Source organism: Microplitis demolitor, chromosome 3 (genome assembly GCF_026212275.2).
Source record: "Microplitis demolitor isolate Queensland-Clemson2020A chromosome 3, iyMicDemo2.1a, whole genome shotgun sequence".
Classification (NCBI taxonomy): Eukaryota; Metazoa; Arthropoda; class Insecta; order Hymenoptera; family Braconidae; genus Microplitis; species Microplitis demolitor.
Window position 1 is genome coordinate 13,397,183 of NC_068547.1, and position 17,954 is coordinate 13,415,136.

The 17,954-nt window shown below is 29.9% G+C and overlaps 1 protein-coding gene across 1 annotated transcript in view; it reads right to left on the reverse strand.

Moving 5' to 3' along the window:
- Nucleotides 1–17,954, reverse strand: part of LOC103571314 (POU domain, class 2, transcription factor 1) — a 341,977-nt gene that overhangs the window by 95,766 nt on the left and 228,257 nt on the right. Inside the window, exon 3 of the mRNA XM_014440142.2 lies at nucleotides 15,275–15,502. Within this exon, the coding sequence (XP_014295628.1) occupies nucleotides 15,275–15,502 (228 nt within the window). The remainder of the gene's footprint in view (nucleotides 1–15,274; nucleotides 15,503–17,954) is intronic.

Here is a 17,954-nt window from a genome sequence, read left to right on the forward strand (position 1 = left end):
ATGGTTACGATAAACAAATTTTTTTTTTTGTGAACTATAAATGAGAAAAAAAAATTTTTTTCATTTTTATATTTTTGTTTAGAATAATTATAACTTACCGCTGGAGGCTATCTTGCTTTAATATACCATTTAGTCGGCACAAAATACCAAAATTGCAAAAAATTATTTATTTATTTTTTATAATTTTTTGAGGAAGGTTATCACGTTTTTTTTTAAACTTTCAAGAGCTGTCAAATAAATAATGAGAACTCTACTTTTTAGGTGATCGTGATAAAATATGCTGGTTAGTTTGATAGTTTAATTCGTTTAGGGGTCGTCTAGCTCTTGCTCTTCTATGATTATTTACTACATATTGAGTTATAATATCGTTAGGTATCGATAGATAAATATAATTTTTTCTTTATAGGATACATAAATATTATACTAAGCAAAAAAAAGAATCGTTAGAGTTTAAATCGGAAGATTTAGGAGTATATGGACACTACATTGAACGTAAAATAGATAACTATTAACTTCATACCGAACACTTAGACGTTTTACTAATGCTGAGAGTAAGATGTGAATTAAAGAAAGAGATAAAAAATATAAGTTTAAATAAGTTTAAAGAGGAAAAGAGAGTACCAATAGTGTGGTACATACAGCGTAACTACCTTCTTGTCCAGTACATATTACCGGGCTGTTAGAGGGCGGAGTCGGCTGATGAGTTAGCAACGTATTGACTTTATAATAATCACGTTTGCTGGTATACTGAGATATCCATGGTATTACGCGTGAGAGCAAATTTATCTACCGGGTGAATTCATATCTTGACGTGTTATTTTATTTATCAGATTTAGATATATGTAAGACATTATTTACATTTTTTTTAATTTTCACTAACAATATTTTGTTAAAAAATGAATTATTTTTTAATTTAAATGCATTAATGAGACTATTTTTTTTTTTTTAATTATAATTAAAATGGAAATAAGATAAATTAAATACTTTTATACCACCCGATAAATTGTTGAAGCTGAGGATGCTCCAACGGATGGCAGAATCCTGACCTCCAATCTCACCTCAATTTGCCTACACGCCAGCATTCCCAACGTCGAAAGTCTGAAGATCAGGTTATCTAAAATTATGATCTTTAAAAATAACTTATTGCAAGAAGAATAAGCGTATATTTTCAACGTACAAGTAATCGATTAAATCTTTTTATATGATTTATTTATTGTTAATATATATATATATATATATATATATATATATATATATATATAAGTTGGAAAAATATTGAAAAATAATTTATTTTCAATATTTCTGAAAAAAAAAAAAAAGAAAAAAAAATATTTTCGTTTCAACTAATCTGTTATATAAATTATATGTGAGACATGTTTGAATTATTTTCAACTTAAATAAAAATTTTGGCATTGTTACAAGTATACGATGTAAATCAGAATTCAATTCGGATCATGAGATCGGGACTTGTGATAACTGAACAAAGACTTTCTTCTATTCAATACTTCATTTTCTCTAGAATTTTATATTCTCGTTCAAAATCAATACTCAATCTTATATATTACTTTAATCAAATAGCAAAAAAAAAAAAAATAAGCTAATAAAATATTTTTAATAAAGTTACGTAAAGGTGTATTCTAGTGTAGAAATCTGAAAAAATCGATTTTTTTTTTTTTATATTTTCAAAGCTTAACCTTTCAAGAAAATATCCTCAAAAGGATTAGTCAAAATTTTAATTATTTCCAGAGATATAGCTATTTTAATGACTCACTTCAATACTTGCTCGGCCGAAACGAATCGAACAAAAGGCGTTAGGGATCATCTGTCTACCTGCGGTCCCCTTCGGTCGTACACATAATAAAAATTGCAACTTTTATTACAATTTCCATATTTAATGAAGGCTTCATTCCTATTTTAAAAATGATGTCTCTTATGGGGATGGACATTGGTCCAAACGCTCACGCGGTCGCCACCAAACGAGATGATGCCCGGATTAATTGTTCAGAAATCCGAACTTCTAACGCCTCAAAGGAAGCCCGAACTGCTCGTTTAGAAGAAAGATATGCGGAAAATGCTTTTTTTAAAGAAGAGGAAGGCCCCTTGTATGGAGCAGGAATCGCGGATTGAAGAAATGTAAGTATAAAATGTCATTTTATGGTTGACACCGAGCGTAATTTTACTCGAAACTTTAAACGCTTTTTTCTGGAAACGACATTTTTCAAAACGTTTGGCATGATTTCTCAAGTTCTACTGAACCGATTTACTTGAAATTTGGTGTGAGTCTTCAAGACATGTCTTTATCGCACTAACTATTACTATAACAAAATGTAAATTTTTACTATTTTTAAAAAATTCCGAAAAGTCCAAAAAAATGTATCATTTTTTCAGACAGTCGTAATTTTGCAAAAAAAATTTTTTTTCCACTTTTTCTTAGTTAGTACGATAGCAGCATTTATCTAAATTAATAATTTTTTTTATTATTTTGTTTCAGATCATTAGAAAGCTTGCAATCGTGACAAGATTGACGCGCCATTTTTTTGTACCCCCCACTTCAACACCATATAACTTCTTCATTTTTATATTTTTTTACTTTTTTTTTTTTTTTGTATTTTTAAAACATTAATAAACGTCTGTTAAAAAAATGGATGGTAAAAATATTTTTTGTTTTTTATTTATAGCACCCGAAAAAACACCTCAAATTTATGCGTCTACACTAGAATACCCCCTTAACTAGAGTTGATACAATTTGAGTGTGTCCATACTAACTTTTCAATTTGTGTATTGTTATATACAATATTTGGGAATATTAAAATACAATTGAAAATTTAATTCTGTGATCAACTGACGTATTTATCATAATGTAAATAACTTTTTTTTTATAAAAAATAAAATCTCCTTAACTCAAAATAATTTTTTATTTTCAAATAACGACGACACATTCTCTAAAATTTTTTTTTAACATTTTTCAAGCCTCTAGTTTTGGAAATCGGGAGCGTCAATAATTAACAAGTATTTAAGGGTGGCAACTACTTGGATTGGAGCGTACTTCTTTCTTCGTACACAATTTTTTACCAGATCTGTACCTGAAAGTTTAAATTTCTGCCTCTGTTTTAAATAAAATAAATCACAAATTGTTATTTACAGTATTATTATTCATGGGGTTTTAAAAAAGTTATAAATTTCTATGGAAAGTTTTAATAACAATCATTTCAATATTTGAAAAAATATTAAAATGAGTGACTACCATTTAAATAATAGGTAAGTGATCTATTACAGGCACACAAAAATACAAATTACCCAATACCTATTCGACTTAAAAAGTTTCGTTTCAAGTTTTTAGGAAAAAATTTTTGTATAAATATATATATATATATATAAATATATATATCTATATATATATATATATATATTAGGGTGGGTTGAAAAAAAACGTTTTATTGTTTTTCTTAGCATGGGGGTAGAATTTGTACCGTATGAAAAAAAAATTTTTTTAAGAAAAAAAAATTTTTTTTACTTAACATTTTGAGGTAGCCCACTCGTTTTTTAAATAAATAATTTATCAAACGAAGTGGTTCTAACGAAAAAAAATTTTTTTATTCAAAATCGTGGTAAACATATAATAACTGACGAATGTGATTTTTTTTTACTCCACTGTCATTTTAATTCAAAAGAAAATGCTTTTTATTTTTGGATTTTTTACTTGAATCACAAAAATAATGATTAAAAAATTTTTGCAACTTCTGACTTTCAATAAGTTTTCGAGGGGACACCCTACAGATTCTAGAACACCATTTTTATATTTTTTACTACCACCTGTTCTCATGTTATTGAGAAGTTGGGTTTTGTACTTTCAATTTAATGTTATTGAATTTTTATTATTGTTTATATTGTGTTGATATTGTCCATAAATTAATTTCGTTGTTATTGATTAGTAATAAATAAAAAAATATTCAAAACTCTACAATTTTGTTACGAATTTGCATAAAATTATCGATTAAACACTTCAGAGTTACTAATTAATTCCTCTTTTATCAATAACTTGGGAACGGGTGGTAGTAAAAAATATATTAATGCTGTTCTAGAATCGTCAGGGTGTCCTTTTAAAAGCTAATTGAAAGTCAGAAGTCGAAAAAATTTTTTTCCTATTATTTTTGTATTTTAAGTAAAAAATACAAAAATAAAAAGCATTTTCTTTTGAATTAAAATGAAAGGGGAGTAAAAAAAAATTACATTCAACAATTATTAGTAAATTTCCACAATTTTGGACAAAAAAAAATCTTTTTCGTTGGAACTACCCCGTTTAATAAATTATTTATTTAAAAAACGAGTGGGCCACCTCAAAATGCTGAGTAAGAAAATTTCTTTTTTCTTAAAAAATGTTTTTATTTTTATAAGGTACAAATTCTACCCCCATGCTAAGAAAAACAAAAAAAAAGTTTTTTTTCAACCCACCCTAATAAATATATATATATATATATATATATATATATATATATATATATATATATATAAAACACATATATTTTCTATATCCAACTGGTGTTAACTTATAAACTAGTCTCCAATCGATTTAGCACCAAATGGCACCATGTTTTTACACTCTGCAATAATAGTTCAAATCTATGTAGTCAATATTTCAAATCACCCCTTCATTCCAAAATCCGCGTGTTTTACCCATCGTCTGTCAATTCGGACATTGAGTTTATGAAATCACAGAAAAAAACTACACATAATTTGAACCTTCGATATATGTCTATTGTCTACGTATCGTGATAGTCAATTTTTTTTTTTTTTTTTTTACAGCCTAATAATTCTTGTTTTTAAAACTATTCAACAACCTCAAAAATTTTTTTTTTATTCTTGTATTCAAGTTTCAAGCTTGCAGAACAATGCATTAAACAATTTAGTGGTGTTTTACTTGATTTTTTTATTTATTTCTTTTTTTTTACCTACTCTTATTTAGTATAGAACTACGGGTGAAAGGGAGTGGAAGGATATAAAGGATTCAATGAAGTGACCATGCGTGGCCTTAAACAGAGTGGCAATCTTATACAACACGTGGCACGCGCGACCCCACAGGAACGTCCTTCGCGTGTTCATATTTTAAGTGACCCTCTCTAGCACAGTGTACTTTGAAAATTGTTCGTCTTCTGTCCATCGTGTAAATGGGAAACGCACATGTGCATCGTTCGTCTATATAATAGTTTTCTCTATCCTTTAAACATATTTTCTGTTTTCTAATATCTATTATAATCTGATAAATAAATAAAAAATATATAATACTGTTGTAAATTATATCCAATTAAATAAGCTATTGTTTATATATTTCATTTTAATTTTATATATTGATGTTTTAAATTATAAACCGAAGGAAAAAAAGAAGTCCCCTAAAATTATTTTCAAAACGATCCGAAAATATAATTTATTATTTTTAAAATCCTTCTTACCTCCTTCGAGATATCCAGGGCTTATGTTTTGAAATAAAAATTTTTTCTGACGATTTTACCCTGGCGTACCCAATATTACGATAAATTATGGTAGGATTACGGTAGGTTACGGTATATTACCGTAATGCCGTCACCTACCGTAGTTCTACCGTAACCCTACCGTAGTCGTAGCCTATTCCTACCGAAGTCGTACTATAATCCTACCGTTGTACTACCGTAATTTGCCGTAATCGTACCGTGACCTACCGTAATCTTACTTGCGATATACCGTAATTTACCGTAGTTTTATCGTAAGTTACCGGAGTTCTACCGTATTGCTGCCGTACTTCTACTGCAATCTTGTCATTTCATGACAGCAAAATACGGTAAATTAATGGTTCAACTATGATAAAAATATGGTACCTATTTGTTGTCCGATTTACTATCAGTTCGATTGCGGCTTTTTCCAATACCATAAAGTAACTATATATATATATATATATATATATATATATATATATATATATATATATATATATATATATAAACTTTAAATAAATTTGTTTTTACGGAATTTATTTCTTTAACTTTCTTTTCTAAGTCTTTGACCGTACTATAATCGTGACTCTACCGTAATAACATCATAATAGATTTTTACTTTACCGCATTTCTACAGTAAAAAAGTAACCGTACGTTTAATTAACACCGTAGCTCCATCGCTAGTTCACTGTATCATCTTCCGTAATTCAAATCTGACAGGGCTCTAACTGAAATATTTTAAGTCAGTGAACTGTCATTTTTTTCGGTAACTTTACTGTAAGTTACGCTAAAAACTACCGTGATATGAGGACCGTCAGAAGAAATTATACCGTAACTTTACGAAACGTCTACTTTTAAATATCACACAACTCTCAATTACCCTGAAAATGTCGGAATTCACGGTCCACCAAGATGCTTACGGTAGCTTTACCGCGAATCCTTCAAGGAGATTTACCTGATTTTTACATAAAGTTTACCGTTGAATTACAACATATTGTTGTGGTTGACCGTAATTCTACACGGAGAGAATTTTTTGATAAAAATTACTCTGTAATTTCGAGTAATCCTGGGCCGTTGCTAAAAATTTGTATTTTTTGTTTTAAATTTAAATTTTTTGTTTAAATATTAACGTTGCTAGACTATATTTTACTCTATTATTGAGTAATTTTTTAAAAGTCTTATATCTTAATCTATTAATTTTTACTCCATGCGATTACTTTTCACCCCCCAATATACCATTCTTTTAAACCCATGAATTTTTTGATGACAAACTGCTTTTACCTCAAATAAATTTTCTAATCTATGGAAGTAATTTTTACTCTAAACTGCAGAGTAATATTTCAGTAGTCTCCATTAATCTTCGGTTAATATCGGCTTCGATTAAATGTCTTTTATTTTGCTCGCGACAACTTACATGTTACGCACACAAACCTAGGCTTGGAAAGAAAGACGATATCTGTATCTCTCTATAACTTAGTATTTATTTTAAAATTAAAAAAAAAATTTGTATCTTTTCTTTTTCAAAACAATACGAGTAATTTATTTTTATTTTTTTTTTCAAAATATTTATATTAAGGCATATTTTAAGGCAATTAGATGGTTTTTAGATTTTTTATAGAAATTTCAGCCTATCCATTGTAATTTTTATTGTAATTCAATATAAATTTTATAAATCGAATCATCAACTTTTGATCGTAACCAACGAGTAAAAATTGAACTAGAAAGAATGTATTAAGACAGCCGCTAGGGGTAATTTTTACTCTTTACTCACTGAAAGAGTAAAATTTCGTAATTCAAAAGTAAAAAGTTGTAATGGCCCAAGATTACTCGATTTAGAGTAATTTTTAGAATAAATAACATGGCAATATTCATGCGAAAATTCTTTCCGTGTTCTTTAATTTTATGGTAGCCCTACAGTAAAATTATGGTAGAGTTACCGTAAGTCGCGGCAGTGTTACGGTAGTTTGACCGAAATGTACGGTAGATATACCGTAGTGCATGGTAGTGCAGCGGCAACTTTACCACAATTTTACGGTAAAAATACCGCTACACTACCGTAAACTACCGCAATATTAGATCCGCCACGGATAATTTCGGAATGGACAAATTTTTTTCTTTTTGTGCCAATTAATAGTATATTACACTACAAAGACAGAAAGTTTGGAATGTGTGGTGCATACTATTTTTCTTTATAGCCTGTCGAAACTACAAAACAATTGCATGTATTAATGATGCCTGCCCTGAAATTCACGGCATGAACGAAATGAGTGCTGCTAGTCGGGGGGCAGGCATAAAACCAATGAAGAAGCTAACGCAATTAGATTTTTAAAATTTGGTGACTGTAGAGCACTACTTATCCGCTTCGCGTTCGAGGTATGCAAAACTATTCATTCAAACTAATTGAAATTTTAAAAAATTTAAAGCTATAAATAAAGAAACAAGAATACTATTTATAATATAGAACTTGCATTAATTTTATATTGCTAAAAATTTTTGTTTATTCGAAAGAAGAATTTATTTTAAATATATTCTCAAAATTTTTTCCTTACTGAAAAATTTTTTTCTTTAATAAATAAATTATAAAAATCCAAAAATTTTTTATGTGAAAAAAACGAGCTATGATTGGTTGTGACGTCATCATATCCGTTGGAGCTGCGAGCCTATGAAAATCACGCTATACACTTGTATTTTCTTTATACATGTGGTCACTTGTCATAACAAGAAAGTGAAATTTAACCTAAAAAACTAAATATCATCTGAGAATACAAGTGATAATTATTTATTATATGATTCATTTGAAATCTATTTACATTACAATTTAAATATGGTTGATGAAAGATTTACAAAAGTAACTTCGCAAAATCTACCGAAAGCGGATTCGGTGAAATATTTTTTTTTATATTGTCAAAAGCCATTTTTTCGCACTTTCGAAGAAATTATTATCCGTCATGAATTTTTTGTTACTCGTACGATTTTTTTTAAAGTTAATTAATTTACTTTCACCAAGTATAACCTATGTTGTTAAACAGCTGTTTATTTTTTTTCAAAATGACAACACTTAAATAGATATTTTTTTGCCCCACCATGCGATGGAGTTGCTCGACGAATATAATGACGTCACTAATGTTATAATTTAGATTTTCAAAAAATGCAAGTTTCTCTATTGAATAATGAAGGATAAAACTATTAAATTATTAACGATGAATCTTATTGCATTTTATTGTTTATTTCATTTTTATCATGATCACATGAATAATACAAATTTTTACTCATCTCATGAAATACGCAGTTTTCATATGTATCAGCGTAAACACAGTTAGTGACTAGTAACAGACGGCAGTCGGGACAACCGCTGCAGCTTTATGTATCGGTAAGTATGAAAAAAATGTTTGCTCCAGCTGTTACAGATGGCGCTCGCGAAGTCCTACCAATGCACAAATCTTGAATTTTCTGCCTTGAAATGGATACCAAAGATACGTACTTTAGACTAAAGTACACGGAGAAAACAATATAGCTTTCAGAAGTATACTGTATAGTTACAGTAACAATAGGTATCACTTATCTACTACTCTGTTGCTGCAACGATCTACTGTATCGTTCTGACAACAATACGGTAGATACCCTGCTTAAGAACTCCGACTGAGTCCGATTAAAATCCAATTAAGATCCTATTGAATTTAATCGGAATGAATCGATTTCAATCGGAAAAGTGCATAAAAACAAAAATATTATCTTCCGATGGAATCTCTTTGAAAATTTTTAATCGCAAGGAATCGGTTCCAATCGGGAAATAATATTTTTATTTCGTTATTATTTTCCGATTGGAATCGATTCATTGCGATTAAAATTGGAAATTTCCGATCAAATCCTATTGAAGTAAATAGGATTTCTCAATCACCCGATCAGAATTTTTCCTTGATTTGCCTGGAGTACCATAAGGACCTTGTCAAGTTAATATGAGGTTTGCCTTATTAGGGCAAACTTGACGAGTTCCTATTAGGACCTCATTAGGATTTCCTTATTCAAAAAAAAGTTATTTGCCATCGGGTCAACCTAACAAGTTCCTTATTAGGACCATATTTGGATTTCGTTATTTAAAAAAATTTGATTTATCATCAGGTGAACCTGACGTGTTCCTTATCAGGACTATATGGGTATATCCTTATTAATAAAAAAGTTTCCCTTTACATATTTTATTTAGAGGCTAGAAATCAAACGAAGTAAAAAATAATTCAGTGGATAGCCTCGAGTACTTTAAATCGGAAGGATGCAGATTCAAGCCCAGCAGTCATCGGGATTTTTTCATCAATAAATAACATGTTAACTTTCTATAAGTAATACTCTTAATACATTAGATCACATTCCGGATCGAACTAAAATTTTCTAATTTTTTTTTCGCAATTTAATATTTTTTTTTTTAACAATTACTAACTAAGCAACTCTGACAAAAATTTAATGAGGATATTCAGGTAAGGACCTGAGAAGGTAATCCTGATATGGACCTCATGGGTCTTAAGCGTTATATCCATATCAGTTGCTCTTCACAATATCCTGATCTGGACCTTATTTGAAATAAGGTTAACCTGATAAGGGCCTTATCAGGTCCTTATGAAAAATTCTAGTCGGGCAGGGTTGCACTGTGAGACCTATAACGTATCGTTCTGAGCCCTATCTGACGTCACGCGCGTTACAAATTATATGAGAGATTTAAAAATCTTTATCACCCGTGAAAAATGAATCATACATGGCGATGTATGGCCGTATATGGCTCATACATGGAGCATATATGGCTATGCATGAAGCATATATGGCCATACATGAAGCATATATGGCCATACATGGGCATACAAACTTATTTAATACAGTCATGCACGGCCATATACAGTCATACAAAACCATGGATGGTCATACATGGCCTTGTATGGTTCATATATGTCAATGTATGGTCATATATGCTCCATGTATGGTCATGCATGGCCATGTATGATTAATTTTTCGACTATTACAACTACTTATACACAGGATGTTGCAGTGTTAAAATAATAGAAAATTTTTTTGATATCACTAATAGCATATTAATGATTATATTTTGCTTTTTCGAAAGTGATTATATTCTTATATATTCTTTGAACCTTACGTAGCACAACTAAACTTTGTTGTAACTGTCGGTCGCAAAGCCTAGTCGTCAAAGCGTCGGTCTCTCATACGAAAGGTCTTGGGTTCGAGTCCTACTAAAGCGGGTGCGGTTATTAATAAGTCTAGCGTTTATTTTCTGAATTAAAAATTTCCATTTCGATTAGGAATTCAATTATTCGCATATCTGATAATCTCTGCGTAACCAAAATAATTAAAAAAAAAAATTTTTTTTTTAATTTAGTTAAAATTTATATACATAGTCATATATGGCCATATCAAGCCATGTATAGCCATATATGGCCATGTCTAGCCAATTTCCATACATGGCCATGCATGGAGAATTTATACATGGCCATGTATGATTCATTTTTCACGGGCATGAATAAATAAATGATAGATAAATAATTTTTATTAGATAAAATAATATATAAAACTGTTTTATTAGTTACAGTCTAAATAAATTTTAAATATAAATATAAATATATATTTTTTAACTTTTGAGTTTATATATTAATAATTTAATTATAAATGAAATAATAATTTAGGTCCCATTTTTGTCTTATTATTTTTTTTTTATTGACGTATCACATTTCAATAACAAAATATCGACTACATATAATACTTGGATTTTAAGTTCTAAATGTATATTTGATTACAAAAAATATAAAAGAAACCATTATCGATAAATGCATCAATATAATTATGGAGATTTCACTTTGTTAATTTATTGATGATCCGTGGATCCATATTTCAACATCACAATCATTTTTTACACTTTTTTTTTATAAAAACTCTATAAGCAATAATTACTTAATACGCAAAATAGTCGGCGTGAAAATGGATGTTTAATTAGGTTAGACGGTGGCTTATGAGGTGACGACGACGGAAATTCGTCTAGGGCTCACAGCTATCCTATAGATAGTTACAGGTATGATACATTATTGTTACCATAAAGTTTACCCGCACAAAAAAATATACTAATAATGTATATGTCTCATCTAGCCAATGCATTGATGCATATATGTCACATATATATTTTTTTGTATGGGTACGTATTGTTGTGATAACGATTTACGAGCGGTTATACTTCAGATCGTTTGAGGAGCTATACTTTTTTTCCGTATATGTGAAAAAATTTTTTTTATTTTCTGAACTGTTAAGAATCATATTCCATGTAAAGTTTGGAAATCTCGCCCTTGGATGGCACATCACCGGGCGAAGTATGATGATTAACGGCCAGTCATTGAGAACTTTTAATGGCCTATGAACGGTTGAATATACAAATGACAACCCCGGTCCACTAATGGTGCTCGACTATCGGCCGATTAATGGCAGCCGGCAATCGGCCAAGCATGCAAATGAATAAAATTTTTATTATTTTCATAGTAGAGTTCATGATCATTGACGTTTTAATTATATAAGTGAGGTAAATAATGTTGAAAAATCTCGATGAAAAATTCTGCTGGGCTTTGGGCGCGAACTGCCGACCTTCTGATTGCTGGCTCTGAACGATATCTACTGGACGAACCTACTAATGTTAAGCTGATACTTTTAAATGATCTACTTATTCATTCTACTACAATCACTCGATTTTATGAAATATAAAGAGCAATTAAATTAATATTTGCGATTATTTAAAAAAAACAATAATAATAATTTCGTACTACTTTATTATAATTACATAATTTTTTTTAAGAAAACTTATTAAATTTATCAAAAACTCAGTTGAATTATCTTGCTCTACAACCATTATTAAAAATGACATTTATTTATAAAATTTACGACTTATTTTTTAATTACATTAATTTTTATGAGTAAAGTTATAAAATTATGGTTGTTCATTGCAAATAATAACGAACTAAAAAATATTTTAGTTGTTAGTTGTAAATAAGCGGCTGAGGCAGCCGTTCGGCACGGGCGTGGCTCGGGCGATCACTGAAGTTAAGTAGCATCGAGCAGAATCACTACTTGACTGGGTGACCGTTTAGCTACGCGTCGGGTTCGAACGAAGGTCTCTGATCGTTAGGCGCGGGATGAAGATCCAGTGATCGGTGAAATTCCCATTTTATCGATCACTGGAGCTTCACCCAAACCGAAACTGTACTGGCTAGGTTTTCTCTGTGGTTTTTCTAGCCACTGCACCTCCATTGCACAAGGGAGGTTGCAGGGCATCACCGTAATGATGCAGTACAGTATAAGCACAAGTCGGGCCACAGCCACAAAAATTAAAGAGAATAAGAGCGTAGGGCGTATGTAAAGGGGAAAAAAGAGCTTAGGGCGTTAGAAGGTAAACATTGTAAAAACTGCAGAAGTTGTACAATTAAAAAGCACTCTATTAATTGGTTAGTTGTAATTAACTTTAATTGGAAAATTAAAATATTTATTACTTAAAACTTAGTTTAATTCAAAAACCAATTGTTATTAATTAAACAAAACTGTAATAATGTTATTTGAATATTTAATAAATGATTAGTAGGTTTTATCATTTAACAAGAATCAATCATGGACCACTGCACGGAAAAATTCACCAGCATTGGCCTGAAGTTGCAAACCGATAAACGGCCAGTCATAAGTAGCCGTTCATTGGCCAGCTATCAGCAGCGTCATATGATTGGGGTTTCGTTTACAAGAAGTCATATTTTGAGATGATAGCAGTAATGCCATTTCATATCATTCAAAAATTTTAATAGAAACTCACTTCGATTGGACTACGCTATTTTGATAAAAAGTAAAACGGCTGCTGGTAATTAACCTGGTTTGGTCCATTACTAATTGCCAATGCTTGGCCGATTGACGGCAGTTAGATATCGGCCAACTTACGGCATTTTTTCCAATAACGGCGACTTTATATAGGATGGTATCCAGGAAACTAAGTAATTTAAACTTCAAATTTTAAATCTAATTCTTAGAACTTTAAACTTCAAATATCGCAATGCTTATTGAATTTTAAAGATTAAATTCAAGATACCTTTTTTGCAGAGAATTCAAACCGCTACAAAATATAGTCTTTTGCAATGTTTCGGAGCAGACAATATTTGAAAAGTTATTTGTAAAAAACCAATCAGGCTTTTGCTTAGTAATAAAAATAACGATTCATTTTATTTCTACAGCTGATCAAAAACGTTGAAGACAGACAGAGCCCTTATGATCGCTATGATTCGTGCTGAAAGTGTGACCCTTGAGGGTCAATGTACGTAAAATTAAATACTATTTTTAAGATTTAATAGTGTTTATTTGAAAAATGATGATACAAATTACCAAAAAAAAAAAAAAATACGATGAGATAATATGATATAAAATCATTAATTTTTTTAAAAGTATATAATTATAAAAATATAGTCTAGGTCAATTGTGTTGTAGCAAGTATGAAGTAGCAAGTAGCCAAATATATTGAACAAAAATAAATAAAGATGGGAAGGTTTTCCATCAAGCAAACGGCGGTTATAGTCCTTTGGCCATATACGAATACATATGAATGTTGAGGAGACGAGTATGTTTATAGCGTTCAACGGGTTTCCAGTCGTTTTAAATTCCGCGAGTCAAAGCGATGTTTGACATGGTAATGTTGAAAGATGCATTAAACATCCCGCGAAGTAATCTTGCGTTCTCTTTCTAACCTTCACCAGTATCTCTATTCGGTTTAAACATACCTACTATAAATGTATATCTATACCTATACCTAAAAGTGGAGGGTTCATTTCTCTCGAAAAAGAAGTAAAGAGAGAGTAGCTCCTGAAGACCGCGTGGTATCCACGGCACTCTCGTCTTATAGTCACCGTCCCATTGTCCAACTAATATTTATTTAAGCAAACGAAACGAGCCGTCGTCGCCGACATTAAATATACTCTACTCTCGTTCTATATCTGCCCTTCCGCCTTTTTGGATTGTTCATTGCTTCCGGCGCAGATCGATACCTTTCCCATATCCCCAGTATCCAAGTGTACCCTACTGTCACAGAATAAATACCACCGCTGATACTATATTCTTTTACTTCTATTCTCTTCCATACATACACGTATACATTTATTAAACTCTATTGATTCTTAATGCATGAAAATTTAATATATAATCTTTTAAATTGAATAGACGCTTTATATTTACAATTAGTATTTTTATGTAAAATAAATCTTCACTGTCCCTTAAATGACATTACTTTCATTACATTATTGATTAAACCCTAATTTAAAATTGTCTTAACTTACCCTCTAAAAAGTATCTAGTACTATTTACACTCCATTTGAAGCCTATGAAAAATTTTCTACTCTCTTAAATTTAAAATACTGACTAATGTACTATTTACTAGTGAATAGCAAGTCGCTAATTCAAATAATCTTATACTTTTTACTGCCAGTAAGTAAGTACTAATTCTTTTTTAGAGAACGTACGAAAATAAGAATATAATGATTGTCTAGAAATTCTTTTAGATTATGAATTTAAATGAAATATTCTAACGGAAATTAATAACCTGAATCTTATCAAAAGAGACTTGTTACTAATCAAGACAACTGGAAAGATAAAAAAAAATTTTTAACGGATGAAAGTTAAAGTAATTTTCGATCAACAAAGTTTGATATATTATTTCCTATACAAAATATTTCTGAAAATTCTATACACCTTAATTAAAATATGTAACAATAAAGCTGTAATATATTTTATGTTAATGAAATAATTACCTGGAGATATACCCTGTTTAGCCTGTAATGAAATAGCAGGCCTATGATCTTGTGTAGTGATAGGAGCTGCTATAGAAGGTGACAAGTGAGGTTGTGATATGATACTACTAGCTGTAGTGGTCATAGCAGCCGCCGTTGTAATTGCACAAATGTTTAAGGGTGATGTTCTTTTATAGCTTTGTTGATCACTTCTCCACGTCACTTCATTATCCCCTCTCCATAGTTTTCCTACAAAAAAAAAACAATAAACATACACATACACATAAGAAATAGTGTTAATTAAATACTGATGTCGTTAGCGTGAAGCATAGAATATTGAGCTTATCATAACATCCAAAACATCAATCGAGGCCAATTAATGCAATATAAGCTATTCGTGTGCGTTGTACAAAATAAAGGAAAAAATACACATAGGGGTATAGATTTAATTCCGGCCTTGAAATAAAATATTGACAGATGAAGTAAATGAGAAAAGTGGTGGATGTCTAGATGAGTTATATCAAATGCTAGAAGCTTAATGTAATAACACACATGCTCTTGGGAACCTTATGTTGTGAATATATACACACACACATATATGTATATATATATATGTATATATGTTAGTATGAGTGCGTAGATTCGGGCAAAAATGGTTTTTCTCCCCTACATACATATGGTTATACTATTTGTAATTAGCAAGCAGCATTCCCCCTCTACATTTACATGATTATTTATATAGATTTAGGTATCCCTTGAAGATATTTCTTTTTCTGTATATTTTACTGTCAATTTCCCAAGTTTTCATTCTCTCATTTCCCTTTTTTTTTTTTTTTTTTTTTTTATGAACACCAACTCTTTTTTAGATATGTTGTTTCAAACTATACGGTGTCTAATTACTACAGAAATTTCCATTGGCCCAGAGCGATTAAGATTCTTTAGGTATAAATTTGCTTTGTTATAATATTTTATTGACGAACATATCAAATTAATATTTAAAGAAATCAAAAATTTATTACGTATTTTATTATTGAAAAAAATATAAGAAAACTTGACATTTTTAAAATAATTGGTTGAATTGTTCTTTTCATTGCTGTTATTTTTATCAAGTATAAATTTTGTAAATCTTATTTAGTTATGAATAAGAACAATTTGATTAATGATGTTCTACCTTTAGTATTATTCTTATTTCTTTATTATTTTGATCATCCACCCCCATAATGAAAATGCTCGTGTTTCTGAAGGTTGCCATGGAGCTGCCAGTAAAGTAGTCTCCGACAATGTGGGAAAATAGGAGTAAAATAAAAATAAAAAGAGGACAGATGAAAATAAAATAGAATAAGTAAAGTATAACTAAGAAAGAATGAAATGATAAACAGAAAAGGACGAAATAATGGTAAGGGATATAATAAAATAAGGATATAAAAGAATAAAGGAAGAAGATGAGGTTGAGAGAAAAAAAAATACTATAAAAGTGGCAATGGCGCTAACTAAGGGTGCGGCTAATCAATATCATAGAATGACCTTTACTTTATATATAGACAGAAAAAAAGTTAACTTGATTCAAATGAAATATTCTTAAACCAAGAATACTAGTTTGGAAAATACCATTATTTGCTTCAAGAATTCATTTCTTGGCTCAAGGAGTTTCAAGATTATTAAATCAAGATTTGTCTATGCTTGGTTCAAAAGTAGGTTTTTTTACACAATAAATGTAACTCTCAAACCAAGTAGCAGATTTACTTGGGTGAAGTAAAAATTTTGACTTCAGGTGGCGCATCAATGAGCACAACGTACACGGAAAAAAAGATCAGTAAACATTACTACGCAGACCAGTAATCCAGTCAATTGAATAAAGTATATAAAATTTAAGTTTAGTAAAATATGTTTTAATCTTAATCTTTCGCCGAAACATGCTCATCGACTGGATTGATGTTCTGCGCAGCAATGATTACTGTTTGTTTTTCTGCGTGTATTTGCTTGTGACATTTATTCTTTTTCTCGGTTAGTTGTGGTTACTTTTGAATGTTTAGTTCACAATTTGAACATTAACCGGAGAAAAATTTTTTATATATAATCATATAAAATTATATATAATTATATATAACTCGATTAAATATAATCATATATGAAAAATGGCCAAATATAATCATATATAATTATATATAACTATATGTAATTATATTTGGCCATTTTTCATATATGATTATATATAATCAAGTTATATATAATTAAAAAATATTTTTGAAAAAAAAAAAAAAATTAAATACCAAATTTTTGATTTGGTTATTACCACGCGAACGCATTACAAATTCAGAAACAAGAATTGATAGCAGTAAATGATGAAAAAATCCTGAAACATGTGCTGGGTTCGAACACGGCTCTTTTTGGCTGGTAGCCCTGAACGTTGATCACTGGTCCACATCACGAGAGTTCAAGTCATGTGCTTAATTGATGTATTTAGAGTGAAATGCCGGTAAAGACCGAGTTCATAAGTTTTCGTGATGGATTTTTACACAATTTAAAAAAACTCCATGAACTTATATGAAATTTTATTTTTGTCGGCCTCGATGATAATTATATAAAATTTTATTAAGTTTCTTCAAATTTTTTGATTTTCTGTTGTGATGTGAAATTTAAAAAAACTTATATAAAATTTTGGGAAACATTGAATAATTTCACAAAATTATGTGAAATTCAA